The sequence below is a fragment of the Bombus fervidus genome, chromosome 2 (assembly GCF_041682495.2).
Source record: "Bombus fervidus isolate BK054 chromosome 2, iyBomFerv1, whole genome shotgun sequence".
NCBI classification, from domain to species: Eukaryota; Metazoa; Arthropoda; class Insecta; order Hymenoptera; family Apidae; genus Bombus; species Bombus fervidus.
The window spans coordinates 20,585,408-20,600,365 of NC_091518.1; the positions used below are offsets into that span (position 1 = coordinate 20,585,408).

The window sequence follows — 14,958 nt, forward strand, 5'->3', positions numbered from 1 at the left end:
TAACAGTTCAAAGATAGTATATATTTGCAACAACTTTGTGAAAAAGATAGTTACGCTGGTGCGTAAGGTATAAGTCAAGTAGGTGAATGATCGAAGGTCGATGAACCAGTCAAGAGACGTCGACTAATCTGTAGTCGGATCCAGTGAAGTCCGGTGATGTTGTTGCAAAGGAAAACTCTTGCTCGGTGGAGATTGCCTCACCACTGGTCGCTTGCGGGTTGAATCCCCAAGTTTTAATTGATGGAGCTATAACTATAAGGAACCTCTCGACTCGAGGATGTTTTGTGCCATTTAACGGCCTTAACGGTAAATCAGAAAGCCTCGTTCTATGACAATTCCTTAGGATTACTGCGATCCAATTAATTTCGTTGAAGCAGCAAGTGGCAGCCTCGACCGAGAGATAGATTCCAGGCTACGCAAAGAGTCACCGGACGAAACAGATCCTTTAGTCTGTTATCGTTATTACTTTCGGTCTTCCTACAACTTAAAAATCTTGCGGGGTGTGTGAAAATATGCTGCATAATAATTGACACTTACTATCTTTGTGTAATTTCTATTTTTCATTTAGTGTTGCAAATCCATCTGACAGAAATTTAAAATCCTAAAAAGGACACAGAGGAATATTTCTACCATTAATTAACAATTGGACCAATGTTTTATTATTTGCTAATAAATTAAAAAAAAATTGCTGGCCAATATTTTATTATTAGCAGATAAAATATGGTACCAGTTATAAAATATAGCATTCCATAAAATAGGATAGTATTCATTATACTGCTCTATGTTACTCTATTTTTACCTACTTTCCACTTTTACATCGCCCTACCATTCTTCTCTACGTAGAGACAATTCTCAAAATGAAGAAATTAAGAATCACATGAAACAATAACACGTGACTTTCAGGTTTGACTGTCGCGTAACCGGCCGTCCGTATCCCGAGGTGACATGGTACATAAACGGTCAGCAAGTAGTCAACGACCTGACCCACAAGATCCTCGTGAACGAGTCTGGTAATAATTCATTGATGATCACGAACGTGAGCCGCGCGGACGCCGGCGTCGTGACCTGTGTCGCTAGGAACAAGGCTGGCGAAACCTCGTTCCAGTGTAACTTGAACGTGATCGAGAAAGAACAAGTTGTCGCGCCAAAATTCGTGGAACGATTCACAACGACGAATGTAAAAGAGGGAGAACCGGTTGTTTTCATGGCTCGTGCGGTTGGCACTCCTGTACCGCGTATCACCTGGCAGAAGGTGAGTTAATTAGCGTTTAAAAATTAACACACACTGAAAGATAAAATTCTTCATTCGAAAGCTACAATTCTTCGTCGACGTCGGTTTTAAAAGATGGTTCGATTAAATTGAAATAACAATTCTAAAAAATCCTGACTTATTCTTAGAGATGAAACGAAAGTTAAATTCGCCAGAAACTGAGCCTTTTTACATCTGCGGGCGAGGTTTCTTGCGATATTGTTTATGCTATGCTTTGAATAACAATGTCGAACGTCGAATGGACGTGGAAAAAATAAAAAATAAAAAATAAAAATGAGAGAATGGGAAGGAGCGATAAAAATAAATTTTCTTGATATCTGTTAACATAGGATGGAGTGCCGATAACACCTGGACCGGATGTGCGTATTTCAACGGATGGTAGCGGAGCATCAACTTTAGATATACCCTACGCAAAAATGTCAGATGCCGCTTGGTACCAGTGCACGGCGCAGAATGTAGCTGGCTCTACCGCCACCCGAGCACGGCTCTTCGTGGAAACACCGAAAGGAGTAGCCCCCGAACCAAGACGCCTGAACTTACCCCGACCGACGAAAGTCATCGAACCAGAGTAAGTTTCTATTCTATTTGTATAAGGTTAATTGCTATTTAAACATCGTATTCGTTTATTTTCCAACACATTATGTTTAATGATAATATAATTATATGATATTGGATTTTGAAATCCAATGTTAAAATTTGATCAGACGAGATATTAAAATATTATAATTTTATTTTTATGCAAACCAAAGGAAAATAGATGGTAGGGTTTTAATGAAATTTATATCTCGTTTATAAAGATTAGAGGTAACGATAAAATCGATTACAGACCAGCGCCTGGCCCCGAAGTGATTTATTTGAGACACGTGGAACGCGCCAAGCCATATTTGCCTCCACCCGAGGAAGATAGAGTTTATCCACCACCACGTTTCATCATACCGTTGAAGGACGTCCATCAGATCGAGGGTGGACGAATTCACTTCGAGGCCAGAATCGAACCGGTGGGCGATCCCACCATGAGGGTAGAGTGGTACGTCAATGGACGAGCTCTTGATGCGAGTAAGTAACTTTCTTGAAATACTAATGTAACATTGCAGAGATCGTTCGATATTTCAATGTTTGAATCGTTGAATCTTCGTATGTTCGGAATTCCAAACTTTTAAATTTGTTAATCTTCAAATTTTTAAAACTCCAAAGTCTCGAACCTTCGAACTTGAAATCTTTCAATTTATCAATTTTATCGTATCATGTCTATCGATTTTAGGTTCCCGTGCGACTTCTATCTTCCGATTTGGCTTCATCTCTCTCGACTTAATTAGCATCGTTCTTCAAGACAGCGGCGAATATTTATGCCGCGTCGTGAGTTCGACCGGAGTCGCCGAATCTCGAGCTACCCTCAGCGTGACACGTGAGTTTTCGTTATTTACTTAAATTTCCTATTTCTCTGTGTTCACGGTCCGGAAGCTTCCAATGTTCTCTCGAGATCAGAAAATCGTGACAATGTTAAATAAAAAAAAAAATCTCATTGTAGCACGCGCAACAATCGAACAGGCTAGCCAACACCCCGACAGCCTTCAATATATTCAACAGCTCGAGGATTACAGCAAGTATCAAAGGCAGGAGAGTGTGGAGGAGATCTCTTCACAGCGGCCGGCCTTCATCCGACCACTCCAGGATCTAGGAGAGCTACAGGAAGGTCGTAACGCTCATTTTGAAGCGCAACTGACACCTGTAAGCGATCCCACGATGAAAGTGGAGTGGTACAAGGATGGCAGGCCAATCACAGCTAGTAAGTACATTTCCAACGTATCCAAATTATTAACGAAATTAGGATTTCTAGGTTACTCTTAATAATTAACTCTTAATAATTATTAAGAATATTTACACAAATTCTGCTTATCTGTCTTTTCGTTATTTCTCACGTTTTCTCTTTCTACAAACTTTATCAACGATCAAGATTTTAACGAATAATAATTATACCTAGGCTCAAGAATCACAACCATCTTCAACTTCGGGTACGTCTCGCTCAATATATTGCACCTACGAGCTGAAGATGCCGGTTCTTATACCGTCAGAGCTGTGAACCGCTTGGGAGAGGCCGTCAGCTCCGCGTCTCTTCGTGTCTTTGGTAAATGTCGCGAAATAACATCGTCTCTATATATTGATTAATAGTGTTTGAAAGAATATTTAATTACATTGTACGTGTTATTGGATCATTGCAGCACGCACAAGCGTTACTACTGATCTGGGAATCCCCGAGCAACAAAGGTATATCGAGGCTGCCGAGGAATTGGAAGCCTATCAACAGGCTATGCACCAGAAATACGTACAGCAACAGCCTGAACCGACTAGCCCACCGGAATTCAAATCTCCTATCAAGGATCAGAACAACATACGAGAAGGCGGATTTGCTCATTTCGAAGCACGTCTAGAACCAGTCGGCGATTCTGATTTGAGAGTCGAATGGCTCAAGGACGGACGCCCTGTAGAAGCAAGTAAGTAGAATCTTTTTCTGTATTCTGTTGCATCGCGTACTCAAAGTATGCTGTATGTTGTAATTTAATAAATCCTTTAAATTTATATACATGATATTTGGAGTTATAGAATTTTTAGATCATAGAATCATGGAAAAGCATCAATCAGAATCTAAGATTGTGAGATTGTAAAATTAAAAATCTTACGATCTTTCGATGCTAACAATTGAAGATTCTGAAATTGGTAAAGCAATGAAATTTTAGTATAATTTTAGGTTAAAATATCGTAGTTCTGAAATGTTAAGATGTAAGATTCGTGCCGTTTCAAAGAGCAAAAATAATTACAAAGTTACAAATTACAAAATCGTGGAATTCTATAATCCCAAGATTTTCAATCCCAAAAGTCTGGAATTCTAGAATTTTACAAAAGAAATTGAACTAAAATTACGATATTTTACGAATTTTACGAATTTTACGATATATTACGAATTTTCATGAAAAATTCCAATATAGAATTTTCAAATTACAAAACTCTCCAATGCCAAGTGTCAAGAAATCCAACATTTCGATAATTTCAATCACGCGGACGCAAATTTTTCCTTCAGGTTCACGGATCACGACATTCTTCAACTTCGGTTACGTTGCATTGACCATCAAATACGTAACGATTCACGACGTTGGCATATACACTTGCCGCGCGTACAACCGCGTCGGTGAAGCACATACAACCGCTCAACTGAGCGTCATCAGCAAGAACGATGTCATCTATGACAGTCAACATCCGACCGGACTTCAGAAGATTCAAACTTTGGAAGATTCCAGCAGATATTCGCGACAGGTTCAAGAAGAAACACAAGTAACTCAAGCGCCACGATTTTTGGGCAACCTGAAGGGTACCAACAAGATCGTTGAAGGTCAACGTGCTCATTTCGAGGCTCGTGTGGAACCTCAGAGCGATTTAACTATGACGATCGAATGGTACCACAATGGAAAATCTATCACTGCAGCGAATAGAATTCAAACGTATCACGATTTTGGATACGTGGCTATAGATATTCTTCAGGTTAGACCCGAGGACGCTGGTACTTACACCGTGGTCGCTAGAAATGCTCTTGGAGAAGCTAAATTGTCCGCCACGATGGTCGTGGAGAGTAAGTTTTTGAAATTTCGTTATACATAGGTGTATCGTGAGAAACAGTAAGCAGGTCAATGTAGATAAGTGTTAAAAACCGTCGTTCTGCAACGTGTTTATAAATATTCATGCATTTACGATAAAATGGACGTATATTCGTTCTAGTTGTGTCTTAATGAGATTTTTCAATTCTTTGATGAAATAGTATCTTCGGTTTAGTTATGCTTAGGTATATTTAGAGTCGTTTGAAGTCATCTTTCTACGTGTATTATATAATTATCTATTATTTTAATTTATTTTATTAAATAAACTATCTCTAAACAATTTATTCTTATAGACAATTTTGTTCTTTCTTCGCGAAGATAATAAAATAGTTCTATCGCAGTCCCGAATTTCCAACAACTTTTATCTTGAATTTCGGAAAACATTTGAATCAGGGAATTACTTTATAGTACTTAAAAAAATGTCAAATTTTATATAAAATTTTCAACGTTAAATTTTATAACATTAGTCATAGATTTATACAACAGTGTCATAGAGTATTAGATATAGCATATATAGCAGAAGTATAGAATATTAAATACAATATATAGCAGAACTATATAGTATCAAATATATATTCTACCAAACCATAATATAATGTTATTTTTTTAATAATAGCACGCTCAAGCGTCGATACCAGCAGTATGCATCGCACTTCCTACGAGAAGACTCAGCGTCTCGAAGAATCGAAATTCGTCGAACCTCAATATCACATCGAGGAAATTTCAAAATCAAAGCCAATATTCGTGCAGCCATTGAGCGACCCTAAACCAGTGAGCGAGGGCAAGAACATTCATTTGGAATGCCGTTTGGAACCTATGGGCGATCCAACGATGAGAGTCGAATGGTTCCAAAATGGTCGTCCAGTTACCGTTGGCTCCAGATTTAGAACTTACTACGATTTTGGTTTCGTCGCTTTGGACATCGTGCATTCGACTATCCTCGACTCTGGCGAATATACTGTCAGAGCTACCAATCATCTTGGCACTGCACATACCTCAGCCTGCGTCAGAGTAATCGGAAAGTCCGATGTTGTTACCGAAACTCAGCACGAGCAATCGCTCGAACAGATTCAAATGCTGGAAGATTCATCGAGGTTTGTAATATTTAATGGAATTTATAGTACAACTATAAAATGAGGTACGGAATTTTTGCTTTTACGAGCGCTAAAAATATGTAGATATTTTTGGCGAATTTAACGTTCTCTTTCAATGGGACGAAGATACGTCTGTATATATACGAGTGTTCATTTATTTTCGTCCTAACAGTTTAAATATAATTTAGTCCGTCTGTATTGGTATATTTAAATTTGTATTATGTGTAGATAGGGGTTAGGTTAGCGTTAAGAGTATCATAAGACCAAAATCTACGCGAAGATTTCTAGAAAGCGATTTGGTCGAACATCAATTGGAAATTCAAACTTCTTCCCTGTTCTAGACTCGAATATTTTTTAAGAGAAGTTAAACTGAATTTTTCGATTTACTTTAAATTTCATTTAGTTTCAATGCTTACGTGCTTCTACGATTCCTTACTTTTTAATAAAACAATATCAAATAGTCTTCTTTCGTTGAACAATCGAATTGGCTCTTGGATTTGAATTCTAAAAAATGTGTATTACACGAGTGGGTCAGAAAACATACTACTCAACTCTATAAATTGAAAGCTAACTTACGATTACTTCCAAAAACTTCCTTCGACGTACTTAAATTACGAAATTACTTACACGCTTCTTAAGGCGTTGAACAGTGTTAGGACCGTTCGCGGAGAGACGCGATCGCGAGAAGGAAGTCAACGGGAATCGTAAATTCCCGTTACGATTAAACAATCGACGCCACGAACTGATCGATCCCCTTATTTCTGTTACGATAATAGGGGTGGTTAGGTTGACTATACACTGTGTTAATGTGTATATAATATCGTTTATTCCAGCAGCTTTGTAAAGATGAATAGTTACACTGATTCGTCGGTACAAGATAAGTAAGAAACCCGTCACAGACGTTTTGACTACTACAACGACGTGAAAGAAGTAGTACTTTGATTTAAGGGTAGAACCAGTTACAGACTTGTTGACTGTTCTGAAGACGAAAATAGACTCCTTGAAAAGTGACGATGCTGTGAGAGGAGAGCTAGGAAAAGGGTGTGTCTAGCGTACGGAATCATCGGATTTGTTGATGACAGTTTTTGGCCAGGAAAGTGAGGGTAATAGACATTGTTTCTATTGGCTATTACGATTGTTGGTGGATTATGAGGGGTCTTAGCCGCCCTCGATAGAAAGTTGGTAGTAGGAAGCATCGCACGTGAGAAAAACTAACTTGCCCGTGTTTTCCCGCAACAAACCATAAACCTTAGAAAACGCTTTCGTAAAAAGATCTTTGTTGGATCTGAAAGACTTTAGCTAAAATTTTCTGAGATTTATGGTCGGTCCTTGAGAATCTTGAGGGTACGCAATAAGGATGTGCGGACATCTGACTGCCATCCTGCCCTCGGTGTGTGGCCTGGTCTAGGTAGAGAGTCGGCCAACGTAACAAACAGTAATTACGTTTGTGGGCGATAAAATTTCGAAATTCGCAAAAGCAAAATTACCGAGTATCAAGTACCAAGTATAATACGATATAAAGCCTTTATTATTGTCATGATAATCGTATAAACTTATGTTTCAACGCGCAGATATCGCAAGACCCAGCAAGAAGAAGTGACAGTGATGCAGCCCCCGCAGTTCACTCGTCCTCTGCACAACATCGAAACGGTGGAGCTGACCAACGTTCACCTCGAGTGTCGTCTTCAGCCAGTTGGCGATGCCAGCATGAAAGTGGAATGGTTCGTCAATGGCAGACCAGTGAAGACTGGCCACAGATTCAGACCATCTTACGAATTCGACTACGTCGCCCTTGACATCTTAGGTGTTTATCCTGAAGATTCAGGCGTGTACACCTGCCAAGCTAGAAATCAACTGGGAGAAGCCGTCACTTCCTGTTCAGTGAGAGTACACGCTAAGAAAGATTTACTCCTTGAGTCGCAACATCCTGAAGGCTTGGAAAGAATACAATACCTGGAAGATGCTTCCAGATACAAGAGACAGGAACTGGTTGACGAAGTGGTCAATGTTAAACCGAGATTCATCACGGCTCCGAAAAATCAAGAGAATCTTCGTGAAGGACAACACGCTCATTTCGAGTGCAAACTGGAACCTGTAACGGACTCCAACTTGAAAGTTGAATGGTTCAAGAACGGTCGTCCGGTTACAATAGGTAAATGAAGTTTCTTAATAATATTTTAAACAATGAAATTTTCAGATTTTGAATTTATAGATGGACTTCATAGAAATATGAGTCTACGTTTATCAATGATCTAAACGCTTGATGATCCGTAAGAATTTAGGGGTAGAAATTAGCCATTGCATCTACCAAATTACATATATTTGGGTTGGTAACTAAGTGATTGCGGATTTTGTCATTAGGTGGTAGGTACGTGGTAGGGGAGTCGAAAGATTCGAATTTGACTTGGACGACGGTTACCCTCAGCGGCGACATTGTTTTTTTTTTTTTTGCCTGAGGATAACCACGCGCTAATTTTGTATGTCGCGACGGTGTCCTTAATCCGAGGCACAACAACAACATGAGTCGCTCTCGCTTCGCTCCGTCCTATGACTCATGTGTCGCCACAAAACATTGTGCGTCTAGCATTTCCTTATAAAACGAAAGAAACTTTTTGGACAACCTAATATAATACCATGATACCTGTATTTTCAGTTACAAAACTTTTTTGCTTGTTTTCTCTCAATTGATTTTTCCATTCGCCACTGCAGCAAAAATATTGCAATCTAATATTTCAGATATAACTACTTATGGCTTCACTTGATCCTATTTTGTCCAAAAAAAAAAAAAAAAAAATAAAATTACAATGCAGAGTTTCTGAAGTTTCCAATTCTACGATAAAAAAGATGTTTTTCTTCTTATATTCTTATTTTTTCTAACTCAAAATATAATTTCTTAATTTTAGGACACCGATTCCGTCCAATCCACGATTTTGGCTACGTTGCTCTGGATGTAATCGACCTAATCGCCGAGGACTCGGGTACCTACACGTGTCGCGCTGTCAATCTGGTTGGCAGCGACGAAGTGTCTTGCACTCTAACTTGTCGATCAACCGCACAAGTTCTGACAGACACTCAGAACGAGATTGGCCTGGAACAAATTCATTACCTCGAAGATAGATCGAGATACCAACGCCGAGAAGATATCGAGGAAACAACCACTCAAGCTCCAATTTTCACCACCTCCTTGAACAACGTAGAGATCAAAGAAGGTCAAAGAGCACACTTCGAGTGCAGATTGATCCCTGTGTCTGATGTAACGATGAAAGTCGAATGGTTCCATAATAATAAGCCTGTGAAAGCTGGCTCAAGATTCGTCGAGACTAATAGCTTTGGTTTCGTGGCCTTGGACATCATGTACGCCTATCCCGAAGACTCTGGTACTTACACCTGCCGAGCGAAGAATATCATAGGAGAGGCGATTACATCTGCAACTGCAGTTGTGCACTGTAAGTCCCCCCTTCTTTCTTTGTTAGCTTGTGATTTTGAAATGCTTCGTTGAAATTAATAATAGATATGAATTCTTTAAGATTTTATAATTTTATCATAAAAAAATAAAGAAGTTTAAATATATTTTAATAATATTACGATGTAAAATTTATAGTATTTTCTTTATAATTCTTTATGATTTTATAATTTTATCATAAAAAAATAAAGAAGTTTAAATGTATTTTAATAATATTCTGAAGTAAAATTTATAGTATTAGATCAGAAAATTTAGTATTTAATTTATACCAATAAATAAACTACTAATAAACATTAGTAGTATATAAAATTTAGATTAGGAAATTTACGTAATTTATCTTATGGTATTTGTGTGATGATGATTTAAATATGGAACGTGAATTAGAGATCATGGAATTTGGAGAAATTTATATTTATAAGTCAAGTGCGTAAAAAATTTTGCAGTATATAAATTTTTTATCAGAAAATTCTATCGGTAGTAACTTTAAAAAATAAATTTTCAAAAGAAGATCTAATTATTAAAATTAAAGTAACTGCAATGGATTTGTACTTCCTGTGGGACGATTTTATGAAAAACAAAAAGTCAGATAAATATATAAAATAGTCATGAAGCACATAAACACATAGCTAGTCACGTAGAGACTACTTCATATAACTCAAGAATATTTATCCGCGATAATGCTCGAGTAAATTTGTTGGAAATATGCTTAAATTAAACAAATAAATTAATGAAGAAATTAATGAAATAAAAGACTTGATAACGTGTTGTTTTTACTCGAACTTTTTACCTGACGTTCGTAACTGAGGTATTCATTTTTTTTATTTTACCGCACAGCGAAAAAGTCAATTTACACGGAAAGCCAAAATGAAGAGACACTTCAACGTCTTCATTACTTGGAGGATACCTCGAGATACCAACGTAAGACTACGACCGAGGAAATCGTTACTCAAGCGCCAGTTTTCACGATGCCGATCAAGGACCTGAAAGTCGCTGAAAATCAAGCGGCTCATTTCGAAGCTCGAGTGATACCTGTCGGCGATTCAAAGCTCAAAGTCGAATGGCTGCGAAATGGAGTTCCGATAGCAGCTTGTAAGTTACGTTCCAACGTATTATAATTTCAAAATTCATTTTTCCACGCGTACTGTAATTTTGGCAGATACTTCAATTTTCTAGTCCGACAATAAACACAATAAACTGCAGCGAATTAAATTGACAATTCTTCTCAAAATGTTATCTCAAAATAAATTTTAAAATATTAATCCGGAAATAAATTTTCTCTGTATATTCCAATTTCGAAAGATCTTTTAAAGTTTTTAATTTACAATAAGTTACATTGCAATAGATTAAATTGATAATTACTTATTTTTCTATACCTTAAAAATTTCGTTAAAAATTCTTAATTTTTGCTTTGTTTTGCTCGATTAAGATTTTAATTATATCCGAATTTCACTCAAACAATAAATCTATCGTAAATGAAATAAATTATTATCTTTTCGATAGCCAATCGCGTGACAACGATGCACGATTTCGGATACGTCGCTCTAAACATGAAATACGTGAACCCTGAAGACTCAGGTACCTACACTTGCCGTGCAGTAAATGATCTTGGAGAGGCTGTAACATCAGCGACACTTTTCGTCCAGTGTGAGTATAGATTGTGCGCAGAACAGAAAATCATTTTGAAAATGAGGCTTCGATTTCGATATCGCTTCTCATAAGCTATAATGTAGCTTTCAAAACGTGTAGAAGCAGCTGCTTACACGTAGATATTTTTGTATTTTTGTGTGTAGCGATTTTTCCTACTTTTTCTTTTTTTTTTTTTGGTGAAGTGTTGGTAGAACTTTTTTGAACGCTTCCACGAATATACTTTTTTGTACTACGAAATTCGCGAAGAAATGCAGAAGAAGATCTTTTATTCTTGGCCGCAGCTGAATTTTCTTAACAATTATTTCACATACATCATCGTTGATCACACATTAAGATTATAATTTTTATAAACGTTTCGTATCGATCACGTACAAATCATTTTTTAATGTAGTATTTTGTTTTTTTACTAACCCGTATCTTACGTCTTCATATTTTACACCAGATATTTAATATCTTTCGAAATATTTTATTAAGATGAAACTATGACCGAATAATGGTTAGTTAGAGTTGATCTTTTTGCTACGAAAAATTCACTTCAACTATGCTTTACTATAATAAATAAATAAACAGTAGTTCTTAACAACACTTTCCAATACATTTCAAGTTTCATTCTACATATTACGTTTCTATGCAATTTTCTAAAATACTTAAATAGAAATCTATTTCCCTCTGTGCAGTATATTCTCATATACCTCGATTTTAATTCCCCTGGCACAAATTTATACCACGTTAATGATCAATAATTCCGTTAAACGTGAATTATGTACATCAACGATCGAACAAACAATTCCATCAAAGATGTTGTCACTCGCAAACAAAGTCAAACAAATTCAGACTCAGTAGCAAAGGGATTAATCCTCCCATCGAAATCAAACATCAGCCTACATTACACCAAAGACGATCCATCGCCCGATGTAACATCCATCGCAAAAAAATCGTCCTAAAAAATGAAAAAAAAAAAAAAGAACCGCTAAAAGTATCCATAGCTCATTTTCACCTCGATCGAACATGTCACCGCTATTCACGACACGTGTACAACGACACACTGACAAACCTATTCCCGAACACAGCCAAGGCGGCCCTGCAATTCGAGTCGCAGCACGAGAGCGCGTTGTCGAAGATCCAGGCGCTGGAGGACACCAGCAGGTATCAACGACGCGAAGAAGAAGAGATCGTGGTAAAGGAGAAACCATCGTTCACGGTCCAACTAAACGGACCTACCAGTTTGGTCGAGGGACAAAGCGCACACTATGAGTGCCGTATCGAACCCTATCCCGATCCAACTATGAAGGTGGAATGGTTCCACAATGGGAAACCATTATCCACCGGTCACAGGTACAGAACGACTTGTGACTTTGGATTCGCTGCGTTGGACGTGCTCACGGTATATGCTGAAGATTCTGGCACCTATACCTGCCAGGCCACCAATAGACTGGGATCGGCGAAGAGCTCGATTAATCTTGACGTGAAATGTAAGTAATCGAGGGTGAAACAGAGACGAGGATCTCCCTCGAGGATTTTCCATGCTGTGTAAGTCGAGGGTGGCGGGGTAGAAGTATCGTGATCATTTCTTAAATTAATTTACCGTTACTGCTAGTTAATATCGGTATGGTAATATACGATAATGTACATTAATGTGATCGTATAGAAATTACTCGATGTCGATTCAGCGGAGGAGGAGGATTTATACGATTCTCATCCTTCGTGAGGAACATTGAAGAAATCTTTTTTTATTTGCATCTGCTTCGAAAACGCCTGGTAAAGGCTTTAAATCGTTGAAAAATAAAAAAGAAAAATAGTAATATTGACACGAATATAGATAACAATAATGTTGAAACTGTATCGAAGGTGTTAAGAACGAGCTAAAATTATATCGTACTCCGTAGTAAACGATTATCATATTCTGTATACAGAAAGTTTTAAAGGTACTTGTTCTCTGACTAAAAGTATTTTTAACAGCTTTCTCGAACCTTGAAAAGCGATACTTCTACGAACGCCCACGTTGAAATCACGCACGGGGACAGCAGGTGGATGTAACCAAGCACTTTGTCTAACACCCTGTAGACACCCTGTTTTTCCAACGCTTCTAGTTCTCCGTCGCTTAAATACGTAGTTCCGCTTTTGTAAATTGTACACACAGTGAATTACCACCCTTTTCTGGATGTTTCATCCTTGTTTTCTACCCATTGTTTTATATTTATTCTTTACTCGTTTACACCTCTTGTACATTTCTATGTCCACGAAATACGAGAAAAGAACGATCTCTACGATTATTCTCGATCCTTCTGTCCTCCAAGCGAAATTAATCTAACGAAAGGGAATGGATAATTGCATAAATGCCACGTTGCAGCTCGCTCCTCGATTATTCGCGAAACTCAACACGAAAGTGCCCTGAAGAAAATACAATACCTAGAAGACGACTCGCGTTATAAACGCGTAGACGAAGAAGACTTGATCATCGCTGAGAAACCGAAATTCGGTCGTCCATTGAAGAACATCGAACATCTTCCTGAAGGCAAAAGCGCCCATCTCGAGGCGACTCTAACGCCTGTCAACGATCCCACTATGGTGGTTGAATGGTACAGAGATGGCAGACCGATTCCCCAAGGACACAAATTCAAGACTACCTATGACTTTGGTTACGTGGCTCTCGATATTCTTTACGCCTATCCGGAAGACTCTGGAACTTACATGTGCAAGGCGAGGAACGCTGTTGGCGAGGCTGTTACCACTTGCGTCATCAGCGTTGACTGTAAGTGTTTAAAGAAGTTTGGAACGAGCCTTTTGCGGATTAAACAATTTAGGATATTGAGGGATAGTATTTTCTAAATTAACAAATTTAAGATATCGGGGGCTAATATCTTGCGGATTAAAAAGTTTAGGATATTTGGGAATAGAATTTTATGGATTAAGAAATTTAAGAAATTGGAACAATGTTTTGCTGGAGATGTTGGGAATTTTGGAAACTAATGAGTGACGTTTATAATTGAAAAATTTATATATCGCGATGTGGTAGATTTAGAAAGCTAGCAAACAGTATTCGAAGATTGGAAATATTTTACACTTTAAAAAACTTATGTAACAGTAGCCTTAGGATTTCTTTAGATTTTAGATTAATTTTCCATCGAGATAATAATATTATCTAGAGAATTTCTCTACAGAGTTTTGTTACTATAGATGCAAATCTTAGGAATTACTAGACATTTGACAATCTTGAATATGGAACAAATGTTATAACCTTTCGACTTATATCAAAATTTACAAGTTGCTCGGTATTTGCGTAAAAATTCATTTGAAAAGAACGACAGATAAACAGCTGCCTATTCTTCCAAACAGCGAAACAAGGCCTGTATTTGGATACGTTAGACGCTCAGCGTTTGCAGAAGATTCGCGAGCTAGAGACTGTAGAAGTGAAGCAAGAGATTGAAAAAGAGGTTGTACACCAGAAGCCTGTTTTCCTTACGCCATTGAACAACCTGGATCTAAAGGAGGGCGAACACGCTCACTTGGAATGCCGCGTCGAACCCATCAACGACCCAAATCTAAAGATAGAATGGTAACGAAATCGATCAATTAGAATTTCATTAACGTACAATGCAACTCTAATTAAATTTAAGCTGCTGAATTTTATGCATTTCTGAAGCATCTAAAAAAGCAAAAATGTACAAAATTCACATAATATAAAAAATATTCTCCAAGCGAGGTGCTTGTTTAAATAACGTTTAATGAAAGAAATAAATCATTATGTAGATTGCATTTCGTTTGATAGTATTAACAAAAGTATAGAATTGCATAAAAATCCGAAGTCTACTGATGTTAAATGTTTAAGTCTAATTA

At 37.6% G+C, this 14,958-nt stretch overlaps 1 protein-coding gene across 10 annotated transcripts in view; it reads left to right on the forward strand.

Annotated features, from left to right (window-relative positions):
• Positions 1 to 14,958, forward strand: part of Sls (sallimus) — a 255,332-nt gene that overhangs the window by 141,934 nt on the left and 98,440 nt on the right. For all 10 annotated transcript variants that reach the window (XR_011802169.1, XM_072020425.1, XM_072020412.1 and 7 more), the window contains 16 exons: positions 904 to 1,252; positions 1,600 to 1,838; positions 2,097 to 2,326; positions 2,532 to 2,675; positions 2,799 to 3,056; positions 3,252 to 3,395; positions 3,490 to 3,762; positions 4,347 to 4,892; positions 5,534 to 6,011; positions 7,583 to 8,163; positions 8,915 to 9,457; positions 10,309 to 10,563; positions 10,975 to 11,118; positions 12,192 to 12,593; positions 13,472 to 13,873; positions 14,458 to 14,677. Coding sequence is in view for 9 of the 10 variants with exons in the window: in XM_072020425.1 (XP_071876526.1) it covers positions 904 to 1,252; positions 1,600 to 1,838; positions 2,097 to 2,326; positions 2,532 to 2,675; positions 2,799 to 3,056; positions 3,252 to 3,395; positions 3,490 to 3,762; positions 4,347 to 4,892; positions 5,534 to 6,011; positions 7,583 to 8,163; positions 8,915 to 9,457; positions 10,309 to 10,563; positions 10,975 to 11,118; positions 12,192 to 12,593; positions 13,472 to 13,873; positions 14,458 to 14,677 (5,208 nt within the window). In the remaining variant the exon portion in view is untranslated. The remainder of the gene's footprint in view (positions 1 to 903; positions 1,253 to 1,599; positions 1,839 to 2,096; positions 2,327 to 2,531; positions 2,676 to 2,798; positions 3,057 to 3,251; positions 3,396 to 3,489; positions 3,763 to 4,346; positions 4,893 to 5,533; positions 6,012 to 7,582; positions 8,164 to 8,914; positions 9,458 to 10,308; positions 10,564 to 10,974; positions 11,119 to 12,191; positions 12,594 to 13,471; positions 13,874 to 14,457; positions 14,678 to 14,958) is intronic.